General features: G+C 35.9%; 1 protein-coding gene across 5 annotated transcripts in view; it reads right to left on the bottom strand.

Moving 5' to 3' along the window:
* CUL2 (cullin 2) overlaps positions 1–27,444 on the bottom strand; it is a 105,196-nt gene that overhangs the window by 61,220 nt on the left and 16,532 nt on the right. For 4 of the 5 annotated variants that reach the window (XM_032395635.1, XM_032395637.1, XM_032395640.1 and 1 more), the window contains exons 2-5: positions 22,025–22,165; positions 12,077–12,179; positions 8,322–8,416; positions 1,719–1,824 (exon numbers count right to left, since the gene is read on the bottom strand). In XM_032395635.1, coding sequence (XP_032251526.1) covers positions 1,719–1,824; positions 8,322–8,416; positions 12,077–12,179; positions 22,025–22,143 — 423 coding nt within the window. In that variant the 5' untranslated portion in view covers positions 22,144–22,165. Of the gene's footprint in view, positions 1–1,718; positions 1,825–8,321; positions 8,417–12,076; positions 12,180–22,024; positions 22,166–24,964; positions 25,595–27,444 lie in introns of those variants that run through there. The other variant, XM_032395639.1, reaches the window with a different exon arrangement.

Below are 27,444 nucleotides of genomic sequence, written 5' to 3'. Positions count from 1 at the left end.
CTACTATTTCCCACTAATCTGTTACTCTACATCCTTTTTCCCCTATAGTTTTATTCCTATTAAACATATAATGTGTCCAGATTTTTTCATGAAATATTTTCCCCTTTATTAAAGTTTCTATGAACTGTTTTCTACTACTAATTTATCTCTTTGCCTTCATAACAAAATCATACTGTACATATTCATCTATGTATAGTTTTTACTGTTGGATATTAGACATTTAGATGGTCTACCCATTGGTCACCCTTATTGACAATAATTATTTATTTTGGTGTAGTCCCAATAGTTTATTATTGCTTTTTAGGCATTAATTAAATTGTTTAGATCTTTAACCCACTTTAAGTTTATTTTTGTGTATGGTATAAGAAAGGGGTTGTTCAATAATATTTAATTTTTAAAGATTTTATTTATTTATTTGACACAGAGAGAGAGTGTGAGTATAATAAGCAGGGGGAGCAGCAGGCAGAGAGAGAGGGAGAAGCAGGCTTCCCGCTGAGCAGGGAGCCAGATGCGGAGCTCAATCCCAGGACCCTGGGATCATGACCTGAGCCGAAGGCAGACGCTTAACGACTGAGCCACCCAGGTGCCCCACAAGGAACACTTTTAAATATTTGAACTTTTTTCCTGTTATTTATTATTTTCACAGTACAGATTACCAGACATGGGATTATCTGGTTAACAGATATTGCGCATTTTAAAGTCTACTGAAAGACAACGACAAATTTCTTTCCAAAAGGATTATTCTAAATAAAATTTCTACTAATGCTGCATCTTAGCTGTTTATTTCTTTCATTAACACTCACCACAATTTCACATTAATTTCTATTCTTATTTGGCATTGCTTCCCCATGAGGACAGAGACCTTCTGTCTGTTCACCATTGTATCACCAGTACCTGGCTACTCAATAAATACATATTACATGAATAAACAAACATTGTACTGGAGTATTTCTTTCACAGTGAATATATGCTTTACGTAATTTTCCACATTTAAATTTGTACTGTACCTCAAGAATCTGAAAGAACTACTTGATCTCCACACTTCATTGTTTTACTCTGAACTTAATTACTTTTTAAAGTTAAATTTGTTATATCCATAAATCTGTATATCCTCTCTTTTAGGATCTCTTTTAGGCCTATGACCTTTGCACTTTATTTTTTTTAAAGAGAAGGAGCATGCATGCACATTAGGTGAGGGGAGGGGCCGAAGGAGAGGGAGCGAGAGAAAGAATCCTATGCAGGCTCCACACTCAGCATAGAGCCCGACACAGGGCTCAACCCCACAACCCTAAGATCACGACCTAAGCTGAAATCAAGAGTCGGATGCTCAACTAACTGAGCCACCCAGGCGCCTTGACTTTTGCACTTTTTAACTACAAGAATCTCAAGAGTATTTTCTGAATACTCTTAGAAAGTATTTTCCTAAAGACTTTTTATGAGCTTTTTCACATAGTGGAACTATTAACCTGTCATTTATTCATCCATCATTAATTTAATTATTAAAATAATACTAATCATATCTCTTCTGTTCTCATCTATGTGACGATTCTTAGGAAATCACTGCAGTGTTTTATTAACTTAACATTTAGGATGTTTTAAATCTCGACAATGTTAAGATAGTCAACATGGTGTCCTTAAAAAAAAGGACAGTGAATCAAATTCCCTCAATATATATAAAAACACTCTCATGTTTGCCAGTCATTTAAAGAATTTCCTACCTCTCCTATTTCCATAAGTGGTTCATTCATATCTACACCACCATAGCCATACTGAAGGTCAGCTTCTGTCAATTTATTCTTTTTAATAAACTGGGTGTTGAGATACCTGAAAAACAAATATAGTACCATTGGACACTATGTTAAAATCAGTAGGAAAACAAATAACTTGCAACTTGAAAATAATAATTTTAGGGTTATAAATCAACTACAGAAGAGTGTGGTAATATATCCAAAGAAATTCTGCAGAAGTTAGAAATATAATTTAAAAGGATCAAAGGTATCAGCCGAAGGCTTTAAGAGCAAAAGAATAACCTCTAGAGTAGGGGGAAAAAACCCTATTACCTCAGTCTCACTTTAAAAAACTCAAGGGTTTTGCTCTAAAAATTTCCAGTACTCATATAGCCCAACAGCTCCTACCCAAGGAGCTTCTACAATCCTTCTACAATATAATTTGCTCATTCCCAGATTCTTCTTAGAAAGTCAGGATAAGTTCACTTTGCAAAGAATTAAACCAAGAAATAGTTAAAAGATAAAACTCAGGTCAGTCCTTCAATTTATATCTATCACCAGGAAAAGATGTAACTTTTCATTTTTAAACAACAACAAAAAGAGATCAGATTAGTAGGTAAGAAAATGAAATAGCCTATTATAGACAGTAAGAAGTATGGGCAAAACTGACTAATGTAAGATCACTTTGTCTACGAGAGGAAAACAGCTTTATAATGTTTCGACATATTCTAAGACTAATAACTGTAATGAACTCTACAAATTACTGAGATGAATATAGATTTCTTTAAAGTAAATAAAATGTGTAGGAAGGGCTCAAAATATTCTAGCACTCACTTTTCACAATCTTAGATTTCACTATAATGCCTATAATGCTCACCACCTAAAAGTACTGACTTGAAAGGTTCTGCCATGTGTAAATAGCTATAGACAACCACAAATAGGCAATAGCCACGAAATCTCTATAGTAAAACACACTTTCTAGTGTTCACTGCATCAAAATGAAAAGTCCACTTCACATTTGCAGACAAATGAAACTGAAAACAAAGACAACAAAAATTTCAACTGCATAACTCCACCAACAACTCTAGGAGACAATGAAAAACACAATTCCTGGAATTAACTCCAAAGCTGTACAGATAAACCATTTACAAAAGTTGCACTCCCACACTAACTACAAGCCTCTAGACTCCAAGGCTTAAAACCTTGGTACTCTCTTTGACATTTTAGTCTCCTCTACCCATATGTTAAAATGTCCTATTATATTTTTCCTTCAAAATGCCATTTCACCCTTCCTTCCATTCTCTCTAGTAGTATATCCTTCTAATTTCATGCTGGCTTTTCAACCATGCCTTCCAATTGAAGAAAAGGGAATAGGACTGAGAGAGACAGAAGAAAGAGGTAGAGAGAGAACATCTGGGAGATCTGGACTGAAAAAGGGATATATAAAGTGGAGAGATCTTTTAACCCCTGGCCTCTGTCATCAGGCTCAAACACACTTCTCTCAGGCCTGATCTGATACCAATCCAAATGACCTTTAACTTCCCATCCCATTAAAGTAATTATACGCAACTGTTTTATATTTTTCACGGTACTTACTACTTTGTGAAATAATTCTTTTATTTGCTTACTTGCTCTGTATATCTGTTGCCTCTCTAGAATATAAGAACTACAAAGCAAGGACCTTGCTTACACAGCATCCAAACCAGCGGCAGGTAAATACGAAGTCCTCAAAAAATACTTCCTTGATGAACTACTGAATACATAAACGGATAGCATTCCAGACAGCAGGGAGAGCAAAAGCTAATATTAGAATACAAACTTAGAAAAGCAGCCTGGAGCCAGATCATAAAAGCCACAAATGCCAGGAAATAAAAGTAATCACTAACATTTACTGAGCTCGTGTCATGTGTCAGGCATACCCCTAAGCATTTTATGTGGCTGAATACTATGAAGTAGATATGTGTGGTACTACTATGACCCTCCTTTTATATGTAAGAAAACTGCAGCTTAGAGAGCTTAAAGAACTCGCCAATGGTCAATCTGCTAGTGGGTGACAGAGCTGGCACAGAAATTTCACAAGTTCTCCCTCTCTCATTCAACAAGTATTGACCAAGTGTGAACTCCAAATCAGGCAGTGTGCCAGGCCCCAGGGACAGAAAGATGAAAAACAAAAATGTGGGCTTCCTGCACAGAGTTTATAAATCCGGTAGAATATACAAACATAAACAAATACAATATTTCAACAGTAACATGTGCTCCCTGAGTAGTGGGAATTTAATTGTCGTATCTTTACCATTTATATGTGCCTTCCTATATGGATCCTTTGCACCAAACCAGTTTCTTTTTTTGGTCTGTGGTACCATGGCCATCCCAGTAATCCCACTAAAAGATTAGAAACATTTATCTCTCATCCTTCCATTTTACTCCTTTAATCAGCTGCTCTTCACGTCCTCCTAAACTACTACTCATCCTCTCCCATTACTTTCCTTCTCTCTTCCAATGCCTTTTGTTTAATCTCTGCTTCGATCATGTGCAACACTCCCATGACTGGTCTCTATTTCCTGTTTCCGCTGTCTCTAATTCATCTAAAATTTACTCACCTATTCAGAATACTAAGTAGCTCCTTTATACCTATAGAGTAAGTATAAACTTCTTAGGATAGTGGTTTGCTAATGCTGAACAAGCAGCTGCTAGATCTGCAGAGGTCTGGAATCACTGTTCCGTTTCAAAGATCTGTATGTATATTCTTGAGCCAGCATACTGCTTTAGTGGAGCTTTATGTTTTATATCTGATAGGACAAGTCACTATTCTCTTTACCTCATGGAATAAAACTTGAACTTACATTAACTGTATCTTTCTCATTCCAGATTTCTACTCCTGATGTTAAGTTTAAGCTTGATAGATAAGCTTTTAAAATAATTTAAAGATATAACTTAAAATGTAAACAGTGCAATTTTTCATTTTGATGTGGATACAATTCTTAACTTCTAAGTCACTGGGAGTATTTTACAGTCAATTTTATTCATCACACATTTGTTTTTAAATAAAGACATACGTTCTAGGAAATCATAAAAGAATCAGGTCCTAATAATTTCTTAAAATATTTTATACTCTACCACACAGGCAATACCTGGCTGTTCTGCTCACATATAATGCAATAGTTTTTATAATTTTTATAATGTTTTTATAATTTATTTCACCAACAAAGTGTTTAATAAGTATCCTTTGCTTTCCTGGAATATTAGCACTGACACAATTAAAAATAGTACTTGACAATAATGAATAGCCAAAATTTTGAAGCCTCAGAGAAACCAAGCATTTCAATCTGTCTTAGGAAATTCCATTACAAAAATTGTTCTCATGCTAATACCTACTGGATTTCAAGAGTTGTTAGTTCTCCAGCTAATATCTTACGTACTCCACTTCAAGAGCCAGTAGGGTCTAAAGAGATATGTAGTACTGGGAAACGTGACGCAGGAATATCATTATTTTCTTTAAAGTCAGAATCCTTAAATTACCTATGCTAATGCATATCCATCGTATAAATCAATCAGAATAAAGAAGAGGCTAGAAATTACTTCATAAAAGTGTTAAAAAATACTTTTAAAACAAAACTGAATTTTTCCTTTATATTTCTTTACACAGATTTCCTTATAGAGTATGACTAAAAATGATTAGCTAGCCTGGATAACCTCAGTACCCCACAATTAAAAACTATCATTAAGCAGTTTTCATCTAATTATTGCCAACTATATCCTCTATGAAAAGGATTTTACCATCTATTCTACCAATATAATTAAATAAATGATGATCAGCCACATGATGCCAACACCCCAGTGGTCAAATAAAATTCTCTCTAAGTGAATCCCATGAGCCATCAGTTCTAAGTCTTTGCTACAGACAGTGGACGGTTACTACGTGATTTCAGAGAGTGATCAGATGTGCATGTTAGAAAAAAATAACATGAATTCAGTAAATAGAATAAATTTGAAATCAAAGGCCAGAAGACTGGTTACAGGGACTTTATCATTAATAGTTCAGGTGAGAAATGATAAAAAGCTTGCAATGCAAAGGAAATAATGAATTTAAGAGACATCTGGAGGACCTGACCAATAGGGATCAGGTAGAGAGGACAACCGTAAGTGAAGAAAGGATAAGTGAGACTTCCGGCATCTATGTCTGTATGTACAGTATTACTACCAATTAAAATTAGTAATACTGGGGCGCCTGGGTGGCTCAATTGGTTAAGTGTCTGACTCTTGATCTCAGCTTGGGTCTGAATCTCAGGGTCGTGAGTTCAAGCCTTGCACTGGACTCCATGCTGGGCATGGAACCTACTTAAAAAAATAAATAAATAAATAATAAAAATAATACTGGGGACAGTGTGTATGTAAAAGATAACAAGCTCAGTTTTGAAATCTGCAGTACTACAATGTACCCATAGAATACCCTGAAGGTATAGGCAGGCTAGGTAAAAAAATACTCCTCTGAAACTCAGACCACCTGGGATAAACACATATTTTGGTGGTTAGCAACATATAGGTTGTAGCTAAAACCAGGAGTAACTGAAATCATTTTAGAAAGAATGCATAGTGTAAGATAAGGGATGAGAACAGAATCTACCTAAATGACTAAAAGAGTGTATCTAGAATGAGACTAAAGTAGAATGAAGAAGTGAAATAGGTTTAATTGGGCTGATCTGGGTTTAAATTGTGATTTTTTTTTTGTAGCTGAGTGACCTTGAGCAAAGTCTTAAATGACCTCTCTGAGAGCCTAGTTTCCTCAGCTGCATATTTGGAGACACCAACTACCTCATATGGTTTATATACACGCATACATTTGTGTATATAGCATATATATTTAATAAAACTTCACTAACAGTACCAATTTATTATTAATATTAGTATTAATTTAAATAGTACCAAATTATTGGTTTTGATGCAGGAGAACCTAGAAAACTAAAAAAAAAAAAAAGAAAGAAAGAAAACCAATTTAAATCTTTACTAAAATGTCTCAGCTCAAGAGGGAACCCACTGCACACAGCACACTGTACTGGCATACAGTCTAAATACTCCCTTAAGTCATCTATATACCAGTGGCCCAAGCATGTGGCCAAAGGCATGCATGTGCTCTCACACTCATCCTTAAAATTCCTCTAATTCTCCTCCACAATTTAGCTAGGGAATTCTTAAAAGTTCTATTTATGACTATCTTACTTTGGTGGACAAGGGAAAAAAAAAACAACCATGAAATGTCAGGATGTTTTATGTATGGCAAACACTTTTATAAAAGCCAAAGCCACGGTAAACCTTGTGCTTGTCAGCAACTGCTGGCTTCTGATTTTATTACATTTGGCTCTTCTAAGAAGAAATAAAAGCTAATGGAGGTTGGAATAAGCTCCAGTTTCTAACAGAGGCAACTTACAGTAAGTAAACTCCAGTGTTGTTATAAAAACCTACAGGAACATGAACCAGCGACAAAGGACAAACACGCCAAGAGAACCAAGCCCTGGCTTCAGTGTGGTAGTCCAGCAATGCATGGAGTCACTGTACAGATAATACTCTGACACCCAGCTTCACTCCTCAGTTTCTCACTGGGGAGAAGTGAGGAGTTTCTCCCCAGTGAGAAACTGAGGCAGGGATCCATCTCTGCCCATGCCACAATGCATAGGCCAAAATTATCACCGCCTCCATCGCAGGCCACAACCATTTCAAGAGCAGACACTCTCATTCCAAGTGTCAAAGGCCCAGGTGACTTAATGACACTATTCCTTATTTATCCACTATTCTTCGGTAAATAGGTTTCTGCCTTATGTACCCAGGAATTTATTTCCATTGTCTATGTGAATGGGTTAGAAAGGATCAGCGCAGAGTACCACAGGAACATGCAGGAGTGACAGTTAACACAAAAGATCTAAATAGGAGACTGCGTAGAACAAGGAAGAGGGAAGTTCAGAGACAGGAATGGTGGAGAAACACATCAGAATTCGTCATTCAGAGAAAGGAAGACAAGCAATCCAGACAGATACGACAGCACAAGGAGAGGCAGGAAAATGTGAGAGATCATAGGACATTATGACACTGTAGGTAATTGAATATAATGCCTAAAGGATAAGGTAGAACTTCAAGGGAACAACTGCTGAGTGCTTTAACTAAGTGTTTCCATGAGGCATAAAATACTGGATCTTAGAGTCAAGTAAGAGCATACGGGAGGGGAACATGGGTTTGGATTTACTCCACCAAGTTTCATCCAAGCTGAAGTTGCACTTTGGAACTCTGTCAAGATCTAACATGTGCCATATATATATAGAGAGAGAGTCCCAGACAATACGAAAAAAAACAGAACTATGAAATTAAATACAGTTTTAGTTTTCAGAGAATAACTTTCCATATACTGCCTGGCTCCCAAAGACTCACATGACCCAGACTACAGACCTTTCCCCATAGCAGACAAAGTCCATTGACTAAAAAATGCTTTAGTTTTGTTCATTTATTTAAAAATTTAAAAACAAAAAGCCAAAACCCAAAACTCCTTCAATTACTGAATACAGGCAACACTGTTTAGGTTGTCAAAGAGTTTAAAGGCGTACTTACCTATACAAGCAGTCCATATAGTCTGCACCTTTGCTATATTCCTCCCAATACCTATGATACATAACAAGTACTTGCTCTTCAGACTCCAGAACTGTCTATATAAAGAAGAAATATATTTTTACTTGGAAAGCACTAATGATTTTCATTTGTAAGCTATGAAATTTATAAAAAATGAATGTTCTAAAAAGTAGTCTAAATTACATTTACAAATTACATTCTAATTTAACTGCTTTTAGTAAAATTGAAACGACCAGAAAAAAGTGTGTCTTAGATATGAAAATAAAGCATTCATCCATACTAGAGAGTAAACAGTTTCATTCTCTAAAAGGATAAAATGTGATGGTGTGAGGTTGTCTTTGGGCTAGAATATCATATTAAGATCAGTTTAAAAGAAGATGTAATTCTACTGCCACATATCTGTGTGCTTCCTCAAATCCCTCACTTTTGATCATCCTGCTAGTTATAAAAATATATCATTACTCTGAATTATTCACTTATGTCAATAAGACTATTTATGAAAATTGACAGCTTTTCTATATTCCCCAAATAAGTTGTTTTATATTTACTTAACAGAAATCTGTTACTTTTTGAAAAATAAAAATCAAGCTTAAATCTGAGATCTAACTTTTTCAAAGTTATTTTTGAAGGAAATCTAGTCTAACAGTAAAAATACACTGGACTGATATTCAAAAGATATTAGGTTCTTTTATCTCAGTTCTTTCATTAACTGTCCATATGACTTTAAGCGAGTCATGACCTCAATTTCCATCTAATTAATTCTCTGCTGAAATGCTATGCTTTTAAACTTGGAATTTTAATAATTAAGGCTCAAGAGACAGAAACAACCTATATATAGTATCTTTTTTGCCTCTCATATTAATAAATTAATTAAAAATAGCAACTACTATTAATAATGCTGGGGGAAAAAGCACACTTAGAAACTGCTGCTGCTGGGTGAATAAATACGAGAACAATTTGTTACTATATATCAAAACAATAAAAAATGTTCATGACCTATGACTTAATAATTCCGTATCTAGGTATTTATCCTATAAAAAACTCAGCTACACAAAAATAATTTAGCTACCAGGATATTCATAGAAGCATTCATTGTTTATAAAAACAAATTATATATATTGCAAATAACCCATATGCCCAGCAGTACGACAATATTTTGTGTGTGTGTGTGTTTATTGTTATGCTAATCACCATACATCATTAGTTTTTGATGTAGTGTTCCATGATTCATTGTTTGTGCATAACACCCAGTGCTCCATGCAGAACGTGCCCTCTTTATTACCCAACACCAGGCTAACCCATCCTCCCACCCCCCAGTATGACAATATTTAAACAAATTGTAGTATCTCCACACAATGAAAAATTTTACAATCATTGTCAGGATTATAAAAGTCCATTTAATGACAAAGAAAGAGACTTATAATATTATTAAAATCAAAAAGATTATAAAGTGTATAATATGATTCCGTTTTCTAATAAAAATGGACGTCTACACAAAGCAAAAATATGCTAAGGACAAATATCAAATTTTATATATATATATATAAAAAAAATATATATATATATATAAACATATGCCCAAAGAGATGTATTTAAGTATAGATAATCAAAAATATTCATAGTAGTTAATTCTGGAAGTATGTTATGAGTATTGTTTCGGTGATAATTTTCTTCTTTTTGCTTATCTGTATGTTCTAAATTATCTAAAACGGCAATGCTGGGACGCCTGAGTGGCTCAGTCAGTTAAGCGGCTGCCTTCGGCTCAGGTCATGATCCCGGGGTCCTCGGATCGAGTCCCGCATCGGGCTCCCTGCTCAGCGGGGAGTCTGCTTCTCCCTCTGCCTGCCGCTTCCCCCTGCTTGTGCTTGCTCTCTGTTTCCCTCTCCTTCTCTGACAAATAAATAAATAAAATCTTAAAAAAATAGAAAAAATATAAATAAATAAATAAATAAATAAAACGGCAATGCAATACTTTAGTAATTAAAAAAGTTCCCTCCCCCAAATAAAATTTTCTTCTCACAGGTGAAACTGCTTCAAATCTGTTGGCTATGTTAATAATTTACTTTGTCATCAACATATTAGCCAACTTCTTTTTTGTCACAGGATCTGAGAAAACATATGGTATACAATTATGTAAGTATTCTAAACATTCGTAGAACTATTTCACATCATTTTAAAGTGCAATTATACCAATGTTAATTTCCTAGTGTTAATAAATGTACCACTGTTATACAAGATGTTAACCTTAAGAAGCTGGTAAAAAGGATATAGGAATTCTGTATTATTTTTGCAACTTTTCTGTAAGTCTGAAAGTATTTCAAATAAAACATTTAAAAAAACACAACCCATGCTACAATATAAAACTGCAAAATTTGTAAGTGCCTTACACAGGTAACAATTATGGTATAACCAAAGTTCACTAGATTATCATAGCAGAACTTTAACTTTAAAACTAAATTATTAAACATTGTAACAACAATTTAAAGTACCTGTTATCAAAACTGCTTTCATGAGCTGACAAATGCACATATTAGAACACTAAAATGTATCTGCCATGTATAATAAAAAGTAGAGCATGTCCTTCAAAAGTTTTAAAAGGGAAACATCACATGATCAATTGCGCTCTGGGGTTATCACCACTTTAAAACGTATCTGCACCTAGCCACATCCAAGGTTAGACACGGTATTATACAGTGTTATTGTATCTCCATTTTATTTAAATTTACTTAACATACAGTGTATTATTAGTTTCAGAGGTAGAATTCATTAATTCATCAGTTGCATATAACACCCAGTGCTCATCACATGAAGTGCCCTCTTTAATGATCACCCAGTTACCCCATCCCCCAACCCTTCTCCCCTCCAGCAACCCTCAGTTTGTTTCCTAGAGTTAAAACAGTCTCTTATCGTTTATCTCCCTCTCTGATTTCATCTTATTTTTCCCTCCCTTCCCCTATGATCCTCTATTTTGTTTCTTAAATTCCACGAGTGAAGCCGTATGATAATTGTCTTTCTGACTTATTTTGCTTAGCATAATATCCTCTACTGTATCTCCATTTTAAAGATAAAGAAACTTAAATTTTAATCCATAAGGGAGATTAAGTGAGTTGCCTATTGTCACACAGCTAATGTAAGGTAGAGTCAAGTTTCTAGCCCAGACAATAAGTGATCTCTTCCAGTTCCTGATCAGATCAGTAGTCCAAAATAAGAAATACTGTCTGTAGCCAAATCCCGCAAATTCTTTGTTCATACACAGATCAAGTCCATGGTGTTGCCCTTGTACATATGGCATACTAACTAAAATAAGTGGTCACAGGGACAGTTTCTATCATGCTTTTTAATTTGCCATTTCCCTTTTTCATTTTAGGTTTTTGTAAGATTTTATGTAGGATATGAAGAGGCAGCTAAATGGCTGAAAATAATAAAGACAGAAAACGGTTCTATAATAAACACCATCCAGAGGACATAGAAGCAAATTTTAAAGTTGAACAAACCTTGATTTGAAACCCCACTATTTCAGTTACTAGTTATATAATGCTGAATAACTAAACTGAGAATCTAACAACATAATGCTTAACTCATAAACCTTAAATATATATAATCAGAAAAATGCTATTTAGGAAACAAAGCAAATAACCTTAACCTGATATAAGTTCTGCACTGGAAAACAGTAAACTAGTCTAATAATAACTACCCAGCTACAAACATATTTATATCATGTCTGTACCACTCCTTACCTTGTGCAAATGCCGTACGTGATTTTCCAAAAAAATCTTAGTTTCTGTATAAAGTCTTTCTCCAAGGGGTTCAGGATAGGCCACACATAAAGCATAGATATCTCTAGTCAAATTGTTAAGGTTTTCATATTCATCGGGGAGATATTACTTTAAAATAAGAGATTTAACTCAAGTTTGCCATTAAAAAATGAAAAATCCTTTCAGGCAATTTAAGATTATACAGATATAGAAAAAGTAAAAAAAAAAAAAAAAGCCATGCTTACTTTAAAAAGCACTATAAGTGCTATTCATTTAATCATTCAACAAATATTTCTTGAGGATTATTAGACAGCATTGTAAGGAAAAGTGTTCTTCTCAAAGAGCTTAAAATTCAGAGTGGCATTCTGGTAATCAAGTTACCCAGAAATCTACAAAATAAGGTTTATGTAAGGATGGACATAAGCATAATATCAACAAAGGGCTATGGAATATCACAAGCAGATATGTCTATGCAATTCTGAGAAACAAGTTACAAAAACTACTCATTTGACACATTTTCCCACATCATAGCACTCATAACATCCTACAACCTACACACTATCCTTCAGTATTTATTCCATTAGAAAGAATTATAGTATGAATAGTAATATCAATTAATTAAGTTTTTGAGTACCAACTACCTACCTTGCTAAGTATCACAAGTGGTAGATATGCTGTAGCAGACAGTTCTTAATCAGGAGACAGAGGGTGCCTGGGTGGCTCAGTTGGTTACGTGACTGCCTTCAACTCAGGTCCTGATCCTGGAGTCCCAGGATCGAGTCCCGCATCGGGCTCCCTGCTCAGCAGGGAGTCTGCCTCTCCCTCTGACCCTCCCTCCTCTCATGCTCTCTCAAATAAATAAATAAAATCTTAAAAAAAAAAAAAAATCAGGAGACAGAGGAAATGGGATCTGATTGAGACTTTAGTTTTACTAGCCAGTGATCCTGACCAAGTCTCTTAACCTTTCTGCATTGCCATTTCCTCATCTCTAAGCTAAGGGTAATAAACCCTCTCTTGATATCTCTACAGAATCCTTTTAAGACCCAAATAAGTTCATGAATGTTAAAGTGCTTCATAAACTATGCATCACTGAACAGATGCTGAAGATAAAGCATACGTGAAGCAATCTGAGAACAGCCTAATTAGAGATGCAGATAAAAACTGAAAATAAGGTTATTTGGGATGGAGTCAAGTATTTAATATACTTAATATACTTTTATTTATATTATAAATATATTCAATATACTTAATATAAGGATCGGGAAATATTTCAAAATAAAAATTTTGTTTAAAACTATCGAGGTAGGGGGGCGCTGGGCTGGCTCAGTTGGAAGAGCATGTGACTCTTGATCTCAGAGTTGTGAGTTCAAGCCCCATCTTGGGTGTAGAGATTACTAAAAATAATAATAATAATAATCTTAAAAAATTTTAAGAAACAAACTTTCATTATAAAAAAATATACAGGGGCGCCTGGGTGGCTCAGTTGTTAAGCGTCTGCCTTCGGCTCAGGTCGTGATCCCAGGGTCCTGGGATCGAGCCCCGCATCGGGCTCCCTGCTCAGCGGGAAGCCTGCTTCTCCCTCTCCCACTCCCCCTGCTTGTGTTCCCTCTCTTGCTGTGTCTCTCTCTGTCAAAAAATAAATCTTTAAAAAATATATATATACAGAAGTAGGATGAAGACTGTTCCTCTTCTATATCTCCATAACATTTTATACATTCAGAAGAATGTATAAAGAAGAATCTATAGAACTTACTTTTATACAATAGAAATTATTTATACCTTTGTCATCCACACTAGCCTGTTCTTAATCATCTCTAGAGTCCCAGCTCCAAAGCACAATTCCTGGCACATAAGAGGCATTTATTAAACACTTGGTGATGGAAGGGAGGTAGGGAATTAATATCATGTGCTCTGTTTACCTAGCATCCTTACTCCAGAAAGAACAAGCAGCCCTCTCCATATGAGGTCAGGGATGGGTAGATTTTGGTCAGACTTTCCCAGGATCCTTCTAAATCCTTTTACTTGTTTTTAATTACATATAATTAGTAAATAATAGAATACCTTCATGTATATATGTATGCATTCTTCAGTACACTATTGTGCTAAATATGAACTGAAAAAATTTTTACAGTAAAAAAAAGCAAAAATATCCATATAGTGTAATATTGCTGTGCCAGGTTTTTGTTTTTTGAAGATTTTATTTATTTGACAGAGACAGACAGCATGAACGGGGGGCAGAGGGAGAGGGAGAAGCAGACTCCCTTTTCAGCAGGGAGCCCAACTCGGGGCTCAACCCCAGGGCCGTGAGATCATGACCTGAGCTGAAGCCACCCAGGCACTCCTGTGCCAGGTTTTTTTGTAGAAAAAAAAATATACAGTAAGAAACAAACTATTACGATTACTTTAAACGAGATATAATGAACCTTTATAAATAGATTTTAAAAATAGTATATAAGAACTATTTACCAACAATAACATAAAAATATTAACCTATATTACAAAGAAAATAGAAATTTCAACATACATCACCTAAGAAAGAATTTAGAAATTTATCTGGACACAAATTTTAAGAGAATTGATAATAGTTCGGGGAAAGGAGAAGGAGCAAGGTATGAATACAGAAGAAAGGTGCTCCAAAATAATGTATTAGATGAGCTCCTGGATCTAGCTTGGAGGTTTCAGCTATAAATTCCTAAGGGAAAAAAAAAGTCCTAATTCGCCACATAAGAGATTTGTTTTATCATACATTTATATTCAATCTCAATTACTCATCACAATCTTACCCTAGTAAAAACAAATATAAAATTGTTGTCAGAATTAAGCGTATTAGAAGTGAAGAGAGTAGTTACCCCTAGTGACTGAGGGGGCATGTGGGGTGCTTCTGGGATGCTAGGAGTGCTATTTATTGGGTACATGGTTACATTCATGTTATGAAAATTCACCTGTGTGTTACTGTCAGTGTGTATACTACACTTAAATTTAAATTTTTTTTAACAAAGATTAAATTTAGGCAGGATCTAGATCAACAATTTTTTTGGCTTAGGTGTTGATGCATTTAAGATCTTTAAGTTCTGAATACTTACTTCAAGAATTTTCATCTATCATATTTGCTTTTTTTTTCCTGAAGCCATACTTATTTCTAGAATACACAACTTGATACTGAAAAATTAACATGATTCAATACCATAATTTCAGCATAGTATGCTAATTATGTGCCCAAATGTTTTGTATCACCAAAATTAGTATCTCAATACATCCACTGCATGTACATGTAAACAAAATTGGCTGAAAGGACACACTACAGGACTTACCTTCTTTCCACTTAGGGAAAAAGGATCTGTGCAGGGCAGGGAATACAGGGAGACTTTCCCATTTCAATCCATATATAGGATTTATATACTGTTTGACATCATCAGTGAGGATGTACTTGTGTGTTTCTTTTCAATGGAGTCTACCTTAATAAATCTTTTAATTTTTTAACTCACCATAGTTTGGGGTCTCAGTTAACCACTGTATAATGCCCTTAACTGTCTAAAAGATATTTCTAAATATGCTATTTTTCTCTAACCTATTCAAATATCTAACTACCCTGGAAATATTAGGGCCTTAGGAAGAGCACCTAACCCCTACAGGATTCAATTATGATTTGGTTTTAGACAAGGCACTTTAAAAAACAAAAAATGAGAAATAACTGGAGAAGGCCAGTTTTAGATTTAAACACTGTCTTCTCCAAAGTCATCTTTTCCTTAAGTTACTCTTTAGGGAGCCAGGATATAAAAATTCCTCTATTATGAACTTCCCACTTATAAAAATTCTCAGACAAAAAACAAAACTGTTCCAGAGCAAAAGTTCTGAACTCTGTTACAACCAAAAGACAGTGTTGGCCAGCAGCAAAATCATTTATTTTGGTTCATTTTCTCTATTAAAGGTGCTACCTATGCTTGGGTTTAATTTTTAATTTTAACACTATTAATTCTATTGTGTAGTGGGTCCGAAACAATGAGTTCTACAATGGGGATATAAAGATTACCCACAGCAGCAGGACACACACCATCAACCATTTTCTAAGAAAGAAAATTCCCCACTTGGAAAGGAGGAGTAACACTGTTTTATTATTTTGGGGGTCTTGACACTGGGCTGCAAAATCCACCTTCCTTTTTTCTGTCTCTGCTCCCCCTCAACTCTTGCTGTCTAGTCTTTTTCTGTTTGGGCTCTCACCTCCCCCTACCTTAGGCCCTCATCCTGTGTGTCCTGGTCCTGCTGAGGGCCACTGCAGATGACTCTCATTAGAAACGAGAAAAAGAGGGGCAGCTCGCTGGCTCAGTCAGTGGAACATGAAACTCTTGATCTCAGGGTTGTGTGTTCAAGCCCCATGTTGGGTGTAGAAATTACTTAAAAATAAAATCTTTAAGACAAACAAACAAACAGAAGAAAAAAAAAAAAACAAGGACAGAAAACCAAGCCATGGGAAAAGAAATACACATTGTATGTTTATGGGTTCTTATTATGAAGGTTTAGCTTATAGGAGATTTATATGGATGTGCTTTTAAGTTATGTATATTACATATAACAGGAAACAAATTTTTAAAACAGTGCTGGTAAGTTTAAAAAAAAAAAAGAAAGCTTATCTTAAAATTGAAAATGGTACAATGACCAAAAAAGTATTGACAATAAAAAATAAAGATCTTTATTGACATTTCTGAAGAAAAAGAATAAACATGCAACATGTAAAAGATGCAATATCTATGAAATCATCAACTAGCAAGCAAGGATATAAAATTATTGGTTAAATGGAAAAACTTTAAAGTGTATAGCTACAGAATCACAATAATCAAATATTCGTCTGATTTAATTTGGAATAGAGTGAAAATGTTACTGATGCTTCAAGCAGAGAAAACTACAGATAAGACCTTTCCCAATCTGTACAATCTAAGAAAAAATGATGGGCTACTAAGTGCAGACACCAAGGTTAATAGGAAGTTCTCCTAAAATTTGTGAGGATCATCAGGGATGGAGATGACCTACTTCAGTATTTTTCAATGTAGTCAAAACTGGTCTATGTTTGAAAAGATGCCTGACAGAATATATATTAGAAATGAGGACAACGGTATGCCTGGTTTTAAAAACTGGTTTTCCTATCTGGGAGAAATACATTCATGAAGGCATTTTAGATTTCCCCTCAATCACTTTGGACTTACATAAAACCATTTAGAATCTAACTTGCCCTTAAGTAGGAGAGCTTCTATATTATACTGCAGGGTTTGGGAATTGTCTTAACAGCTACCAAAAGGCAGAAAACCACGAATAAAAGTAAACCAAAACAGCCAAAGAACTCCAACCCAGAAAAACACAACAGTAAATCTAGATCTATACCCAGCCTTACTGGAGAAAAGCACTTGATAGAAATCCTTAGTAAAGGGTAAATCCCAAACCACCCTAAGCTGTCATAAAGCTTTTGTTAGGAAGTATTATTACTCGTGTTAGAGAGAATTCCAAAAATGGCCTCCTAAGATTTTCCACCCTACTACCTGGGACTGCTACTTTACATGGCAAAAGGGACTCAGAGCACAAAGTCAGAATTATGATTACTAATCAGCTGACCCCAATAGAGAGAGTAGCCTGGACTTTTCAGGTGTGCCTAATCCAATCAAATGAGCCTCTTAAAAGCAGATCCCCATCTGCTTCTAGCCCTCTGTGGTTAATTGCAGAAGGGGAAGTGTGAGAGAGCACAGGAAGATTTGCCATGTCACTGCTGGCACTGAAGATGGAAGGGAGTCACATGCAAAAACTGAGGTGTAACAAGTCACTGAGAGCAGTTCACAGCCAAGAGACAACAAGAAAATGGAGATCTCAGAACTATAACTGCAACGAATTGAATTCTCCCAATTAACAGCAATGGGCTTTAAAGAGGCCCTGAGCTCTAGATGAGAGTTAGCCAGCCAACTCCTTAATTTCAGCTTTGTGAGATCCTGAACAGAGAACCCAGTCACACCATGGACCTCTGATCCACAGAACTGTGAGATAATAAAAGGATGTTTCTCAAAGACACTAAATTTGTGGTAATTTGTTATGTATTAAAAAACTGATGTCTTTTATTTACATTACCTATCAACCAGAACACCTTGCACTGTACCTGGATGCAGTACATTTATGAAGGATGAGTGTTAAGAAACCTGCTTATCAACACAATAAAAGAACTAGCTAAATATTAATGTTATTTATTTCACCTGTACAGTATGCTTAATGACATTTAATTGATAGTACCTATTCACTCACCAAATATTTAGTGAATACCTACATGTGCCAGATGTTGGGAATACAGCAGTGAACAAAATGGCTAAGAATCCCCGCCCTTATGGAGTTTATATTTAGTAAAAAATGCTGTGGACAGGGTTCCATAAATTCTGTACTTACACATGTTAAACACTTCAAATTACAGACCAAGCTTCCTTAATGCCCACTTCAAGAGCATAAGGAGACTTGAGCATTTTACTTCAGCATTCTATCCTACAATATGAGTAAGTCATCTTATCCCATCACTAAACCACGACATCCTCAGCTGTAAAATGGGGCTAGTAATACATATTTTACAACATCACTGGTAACAAATTAATCACATACATGTATAAGTTGAAAGAAAAAATTATGACACAGAAATATATACACAGCATGATTCAATTTATATAAAGTTCCAAACACAGAAAGAACCAATAATTGTTAGGGCTGTATACATAAGCAGTTATACTATTTAAAAAAAAACAACAACAGGAAACAATAGGTGCAAAAGTCACAATAGTAGTTCCCTCCAAGATAAGGAGTGGGCTTGTGAACTGAGACGGTCATGTAGTGGGGGAGAGTTGGTGGATCCTGGCAGTGTTCTAGTTCTCAACCTGTGCAGCGATTATGCAGGGGTTTGCTTTCTAACTATCTGTTCGACCCCACACGTACATCTTAGGAACTTTTCCACATATGTACCAGTTAACCCTTGAACAACGAAGGAGTAAGGGGTGCCAAACCCCCAGCAGAAGGAAATCCACATGTAACTTTTGACTTCCCCAAAACTGAACTACTAATAGCCTACTGTTTACTTTACCTTATCTGAAATATAAATAGTTGATTAACACCTATTTTGTATATGTATTAGATACTGTATTCTTACAATAAAGTAAGCTAGAGAAAAGACAATCTTATTAAAGTCGTCAGGAAGAAAAAATACATTTTCAGTACTGTATTTGTTTAGAAAAAAGGGGGTAAGGGGTGCCTAGGTGGCTCAGTTGGTCAGGCACCTGGCTCTTCATTTCGGCTTAGGTAATGATCTCATGGGTCCTGAGATTGAGCCCCATATCAGGCTCCACACTCAGCAGGGAGTCTGCTTGAGATTCTCTCTCTATTCTCCCTCTGCCTCTCTCCTCCCCAGCTCTCTCTCTCTAAAATCTCTAAAATAAAATAAATCTTTCCCCAAAAAACCCACGTATAAGTGGATACATGTAGTTCAAACCTGTGTTCAGGGTCAACCACATTACACTTCACACACCCCAAAAAATGCTTTATAAAAGATCAATTACTATCACATATGTTAATACACAATTTGGAGGAGGCTTCTTTTCATTTTCAAAAGATTAAAGTTTTATAGTCTCTAAAATTTCTACCTAAGATACCTAAGGGTCAGAAGTCAACCTCATATTTTTGGGCAAATTAACAGGGAAAAGGATTTTACTTCAGAACAATTAGTAACACAGTCCTTTATTTTCCAAAATAAAATTTAAAGTAAGAAATTCCATTCTTAATTTTATTGTTTTCGCAGATATTCTTTATTTTAAAGAGAGAAGAAAATTCATGAACAGGTAACTGGACTATCTTAGATGAATCAAACAATAAACATTTTAGAAATAAGTGACCGAAGCGACACTTTCCAGGGAAGTCAGGTATTTCTATGACCAACTCCTTCTTTCTCTGTTCATATTTTAGTTGAAATAGCCTTAAAACTACCTACGTACTTGTCTAGTGAAACCTTATTAACACACAAGTAACTTTAACATTTTCCATTTTATTAAGATTCCTATGCAAAACAATCCATGATGTTCCATAAAAAAATTAGACTAATTCAATAATAAGCTCTTCAAAGGCAAAATCCGTATCAATTATCCTCTAGATATACTGGCAAGTATAGAGAATTAGATGTTAGAAATCTCATATTCAAGTCTGTGCTCCTTCGGTTACTACCTGCATGATGTGAATATCAATTTCCTCCTTTGTTAAATAAAGACAATTATGTCTGCCCCACCAATCTGACAGGCTTGTCTGAAGTACCAAATAATATAAAAAATATAAAACACCCTTGCAAACTATGAAGGCTTCCAGAAACACCATCATTTTATTTATCTTTAGTGCCTAGAACCTAGGTAGCCTAACACATTTCTTAGTAGTGACTGCAAATGTAATGAATGAGATGGTTTGCTGTTGGTCTAAAAGAACCTCACCGTTCTTGCATCAACATTCAGCTTAATATAAAACTGAATTAAGCATTAAGAACAAGTTGAGTCACTGTTAATAAAATCCAAGCTTTTCTAAAGAGCATATGCCCACGTAATGAGGGTAGCCATCCCTTAGACCCAGAAGACGGCTAGAGGGCAGCACAGAGTTGGAAAAAACTGTGAATCTCCACACACATTTTGGTTAATACCTTCACATATTAACTTCCCTTTCTGGAGAAAGAATCTCTGGTTCCTACAATATCCACCCAGTCCTCAAGGTCTCCTGCAAGGCCCTGGGGCACTACCTTGCCATTTGGACCCAGAGACACCCGGGCCTCAACCTTACCCCCTTTCTTTACCCTGAGACAGGACATGTGTGGTGTTTCCTGTGGTAAAAGACTGAGGCAGTTCAGAAGTCTGCCAGTGAACATGTTCCAATGTACCTACGTTTTCCCCATGCCCACCCAGCCTTGGTCCCTGGCAGACATTGGTAGAGTTGGTGAGACTGCCATCCATGGCTTTGCCCCAGGTACCTGTGGCCAAGGGTTTCTAGAGACCCCTTTAACCTCCCAAATTCTAAGAAGCTGAAGTATTTTAATATTTGGGATTTTTTTCTTGGTGCCAGAGTTTATATACAGAATGCCAGGGTGCACAGTATTTTTTATATATAAGTAATATATACAGTATGTATATGTTTTAAAAAAAAAAAAAAAAAAGGGTTGCTGTCATGTAGGAATGCAGGACACCGGGATTCAGATTATTCTAGAGAAACCACTAATTTGTATTTTCATATAAAATTGCTAATTCACAAATACAGACAACCCAATTAAAAAACGTATTTCTAGCTATCAAGTCATTAAACTTGCCATTCACTCTCTACCTGGAACATTCTTCCCCCAGATAGGACTTGCTCCCTCGCTTTGGTCCAGTCTCTGTTCAAATATCACCATCTTCCTCAGAGAGGCCTTCCATGATCATCTCACCTAAGAGAGCTGCTTACACACATATTCCAACCATTCTCCATGCCCTTACCCTGCTCTATTTTTCCCTACAGAGTCTATCACTACCTGCTAGTAGAAGCAGTGGCATTAGGTTTTTTTAAATACCTGTTTATTGCCTGTTTCCCTTAATAGAATGAAGGGAAAGTGGTTTTGTGTACAGCTGTATTCCCAAAGCCTCGAATAGTACCTGACATATACATGAGTGCTCAATAAGTATTGTTAAATGAAAGGTTCTCAGATTGTTGACTGACACATACAGATGAACTTGGAAATGTAAACAATATATGTGAAAGTAGTCACACTGGCATTCTCTTTCATTTATATAAGCATAAACCTGTTCTCACTTTTCAACAAGTTTATCAATTTTAGGACATTTACTAATGTTCACTGATACAGTTATCGATACAATATCACTATCAATACAAGAATATTTATCAATGCCACTAAAAGGATACGAGAAGCGATCGTTCCATGTTGCTCTTTCGACGTATTCCAACATGACAACAGCTTTGATTGTCGTTAAAAGTTTGTTCCATGTTTCATCAAAATCTACTACTCTTGGTTTCAAAGACATTGTGCAAGTTTAGTGTTGAAATCTGTTAATTAAAAACAATAGTAATGTTAGCATGAATTCTACAAACAAGTTACTTGTTTTTAAAGCATCACATAATTCAACAGCACAATAGACAAAAGGGGTGAGAACAGAACCTGGCACATAGTAAAAACACAATAAACACTGGCCACTATCTTTTCATGACTATCCAGACAAGGAATTACATAGAATATTTACATTCATTACAAACTCTAGGAAATGGAAAGCTTTTACTACAAGTTATTTATGATCAAGTGTGTTGTTTCAAGGATTCAGAAGGCTCAATGTGTTGAGGGAAAAAAAAAGCTGGGGCCCCATTAGCCAAAAAGCCAACTCCCATCATGAGAAATATGCAAGAGACACTCAATAAAAAGGTTTTGGCTCCAAATCCTTGTATGTACTCTTTAAACTGGGGAATGAGGGTAGTATGTGGGTGAATATGAGAAGACACAAGAAAGTAAAAGGGTTTATCTTCCCAGAGCCTTAGTTTAGGTAAAAGATTAGGGAGGAAATTTACATTTCTATCAAAACAAATGAAGTGTAAAGTAGAATGCAAAATCCACGTGAACCTAAAAAGATAAAAAAATTATAGATTTATCAGGGTTGCAGCAGAGAGCTGAGGCTCCATCTTAGATTCTCGGAGTATCCAATTCCACTCCACTAATGAAAGCATGGCTCTAGCATGAAACCTCTGGTTCCGGTGACCTTAACCAGCCTAGAAGTGAGCTAAAAGATTTCTTTTGCCTAGCAGACAAGCCATATTCTAGAAGTTAGCCGGTTTCTGAAACAAAAGGGTCCTAAGGGTAGAGAAACTTGGCTCAAGTGCTAGATTCCAAATGCTTCTCAATATCACATCAGAAAAACAGATTAAAAGAGAACTCTTAGGGCGCCTGGGTGGCTCAGTTGGTTAAGCAACTGCCTTCGGCTCAGGTCATGATCCTGGAGTCCCTGGATCGAGTCCCGCATCGGGCTCCCTGCTCAGCAGGGAGTCTGCTTCTCCCTCTGACCCTAACCCCTCTCATGTGCTCTCTCTCTCTCTCATTCTCTCTCTCTCAAATAAATAAATAAAATCTAAAAAAAAAGAGAACTCTTTTAAAGTTAACTTTAACTGAAGAAGAACTGAACTTTTCTGACACACGTTTTAACATCCTCCCCAAAGTTTTCCATAATTACTAGAACTGTGAACACCAAGCTAGCCTGCAGACAAGGCCAAATAAGGAGGAAATCCTTTCTCTTGTCTCTCCTACTGTGTAGGAAAATAGGGGGGTAGGAAAACAATGGGGAGAAGGGGAAGAAGCATAAAGAAAAAAAGGAGACACGGAGAGGAAAGTGGCTACACACCCCCAGCCCACCAACTGGAGGTGGATCTAAGCCCTTCTTACATTTCTGTCCTGAGAAGAAAAGAACTCAAGGAGTCCAAGGAAGAAACTTCAAGAAAGAGAAAGAAAAGGAATCAGAGAGAAGCCAGACAAAATCCAAGAGGATGTGCCACACTGAATCAACAGTCTTTCCTTAACATACCAGAGACTAACCACCAGGCTTTATTTAAACTTCCAGTACTAACTAGAATGGATGAGCAGTAATCTGAGAGTAAGAGTGAGTGAGTGTAAGCGTATGTGTGTGTGTGTCGTGTATGCACATTGTGAGTAAGGGTAGGGGAGAAACAGGAAGGGAGGGAGGACCTAAAGCTCTAGCTCTACAAAGGGAATTAACCTTAACTCCTTCTCACCCTTATTTACCACATCCTATCGAACTGTGTTCCTGAATATTTCCTAAATTCATCCATTCCTATAATATTTATATAGTACTTACTATGAGCCAAGCACTATTCTAAGTGCTTTATATAAACTAATTTAATTCTCAGAACTATCTGATTAGGTAGGTCCAACTATTCTCTCCATTTTCCAGATAAGAAAACTGAGTCATAGGGTGATTAAGGAACCTGCTTAAGGTCACAGCACTATTTTAATGGTGGCCTCAGAAGGATTCAGACCTGTGCTGGATCCCATGCTCTTAACTGCTATATGCAACTATACTGCCTTACTAGCATCTTTGGTGAATCTTAAATACTTGCCAGGCACCATTCTAGCCTCTGAGGATACAGTGGTCAATAAATAAAATTTGTGACCTTCAAGGTTAGAATCTCAGAACAGGCAAAGACAAAGACAAAAATAACCTACCTACCAAAAAGTTGACCATGTCACTCTTGTACTTAAAGCCATTTGGTATTTTCCACTACAGATAGCACAAAGCTTAAGCTCACTGACAACCTGGCACACTAAGCTTCTATGATTTGACCTTATTAGTATAAGCATCTCTCCAGCTTCCTCTTCTCATGGGACTCCCTTCCTTGACATCATAATCCAGTAACTTCTCTCTGCTTAGAGGTCATTGAACTCAACAGGCTGTTACATACACCCAGCCTTTACTCTTTTTGTTTTCTTTACCTAAAATTCTTCTCTTTTTCTTCCTCCCTCTTTCTACCCATTCACCTAACTCTTAACTGATATTATAGCCTTGGTCTAGTATATCTGTCTTTAAAAAAACTTTCCTGGGCCCAGTTAAACCAGGTGAGGTACCCTATTTTATGTAGCACATGAGAAAATGCTGTACTTACCACTGTGAGAGCATTAACTAACCTGAACTGTAATTATCTGAGTGTTTCTTGAAGATAAGGTCTATTTTGTTACTGTATACCAAAAGTTGTCAATGTTCCCTTCACAATAGTTTTTTCCCCTTATAAAAATGGCATTATGCCCACTGCTTGTAAATTATTTTAATGGCTACATAGATTGCCTTTTACCTTTATTCAAGTTTTGACAGAATTAGAGTGACAGTGACTTCTTTGCTGAGACCAACAGGTTTATGGTAGAGTGGGTACATATGCAGTGATAATCCATTTTTAGATAGATGGAAAATATGGAAGTTAAGGTGAGAAAAATACTAGCTTAGTGAAACATGCTAGAAATTAATGAACCAATAGCTGAAAGTATGCTGAAATTGTCTCCTAAATTCTCTGCCTGCACAATAGAAAGCTCATATAACTAAAAATCTAAGTTCCTTCATCTTATTTAAATTGTTTACATGGTAATTTATTCATGAGGAATTTATATAAGAATGATACAGAGCAAATAAAGAAACAGGACCATGATCACTGCACTATTCTTCTACATCACCCAAGCTGTCTGGTAATTCGTAAAAATAAATGAGTCTTCTTCATCCCTGTGCTTTACTAAAGACTATATCATGGTCCTATGCCTGACATCCTTCCAAGACCATTTCCATCCCCACTTAGATTATGTCCCACTGAGTATCCGCAAAGTTCTCACATTACCGCCTTAGCTTTTTTCTGGGTTCCACCCAGGCAATGTTAGGGTTTTTTTTGTTTTGTTTTGTTTTTAAAGATTTTGTTTATCTATTTGAGAGAGAGAAAGAGAACACAAGATGGTGAGCAGCAGGGAGAAAGAGGCAGGCTCCCTACTGAGCAAGGAGCCTGATGTGGGACTTGATCCCAGGACTCTAGGATCATGACCTGAGCCGAAGGCAGACGCTTAACAGACTGAGCCACCCAGGTACCCCAATGTTAGGGTTTTTAACACTTAGGCAGTACACAGGTACTATGCCTAAGGCCCGTGAGTGTTACGAACCCTAAAAACAAATCACAGGCTCTAAATACAAAAAAGAAAAAAAAAATCATGTGTCATTACATTTCCAAATAACATTATGTCAACATTAATTATAATATCTATAAAATTTTCACTACATTTGAAAACAATTTATAGACTAGATTTTCTCAGAGAACCATTTCTAAATATGTATGATTATCAACAGTAAATTAAATAATTACAAAAGTGATTTACATAAACATAGAGTTATCATATGACCCAGAAAATCCACTCCTACATATATACCCAAGAGAAAACATGGCCACACAAAAATCTGTACACAAATGTTCATAGAAACATTATTCAAAAAGGCCAAAAAGCAGATATTAACTCAAATGTCTATCAACAGATAAATAGATATATAAAATGCAGTCTATCCATACAATGGATTATTATTCCACAATGTAAGAGAATGAAGTACTGTAGATGTTACAAAATGGATGAACCTCAAAAACATACTAAGTGAATGAAGTTGCTCAAAAAAAAAAAGTCGTCTGAATGCATTCTATGCTACACATATTATATATTCAAGCATTACTAACCTTCAACCTACAAGTCAGCAAAATCCAGACTGTAGGAAACTAACTGGATAACCAGTTGGAAAGTCTTTATTTTAAATTTATCAAGAGCCACACTGGAAGCTGGAAGGTAATATAAAGCTATGTCTTCAAAATTCTCAGGGAAAATGGCTAACCACTTAGAATTCTCTATCAAGAGTGGTATCAATTTACTTCCCACACAGCGTTTTTTCACAGGAAAATAGAAGATATATTCTATCAGGAGGGAATGAAACAAACCAAGAAAGACTTGGGATCCCAGAAACAGAGGGATCTAACAAAGGAGGAACGGGAATTTCTCAGAATAGCAACTATACAGAGTTTAAAAACAACCTGTCCAGAGAGACACATAAGAATAAACGGCTCCAGGAGAGCTATCCCCAAGAAAAGGGGAAAGAGGAACTAATAGATTGTCTCAGGTGTCAACAAACTTTTCTTGTAAAGGAGTCGATAAATACTTTAGGCTTTGAGAGCCATTTAGTCTCTGTTACAACTAACTCAATTCTGCATTGCAGCACAAAAGCAGCCACAGACAATAAGCAAATGAATGAGCATGGTTGTGTTCCAATAAAACTTTACTTACAAAAAACAGGGAGAGGGAAGGATTTGGCCCCTGGGCCATATTTTGCCTCCAGCCCTTCCTTCCTCACCCCTGCCTACTTTGCATAACATGTTTGGACACTGCAAGGAGTTAGCGGCTCTGGTGGAGAATAAGGGGATAATTTAGGTAGATCACATTAAAAACTAAGCAAAAGATTAAGCAAATATTTCCTAGTTATGACACAAAAAGCCTGAATCATAAAAGAAAAAACTGATAAAAAACTGGACTTCATCAATATTAACAACTTCTGGTCTTGGAATAATGCTGGCAAGAAAATGATAAATATATAGCAAAGATAGTGGATTATTGCTTATAAAGGTAGTTATAAAGGTTAAAAAACAAAAGTAGTAAAAATAACTATAACTGTAATAATTAGTTAAGCAATACACAAAATAAAAGGATGTAAAACATGACTTCAAAAACATAAAATGCGGGGGAGAGTAAAAATGAAGATAGAGCT

The sequence above is a fragment of the Phoca vitulina genome, unplaced genomic scaffold, assembly GCF_004348235.1.
Source record: "Phoca vitulina isolate PV1807 unplaced genomic scaffold, GSC_HSeal_1.0 scaffold86, whole genome shotgun sequence".
In the NCBI taxonomy this organism is placed as follows: domain Eukaryota; kingdom Metazoa; phylum Chordata; class Mammalia; order Carnivora; family Phocidae; genus Phoca; species Phoca vitulina.
Note: the sequence above shows the minus strand (reverse complement) of the source record. Positions and strands in the feature narration are given on the sequence as shown.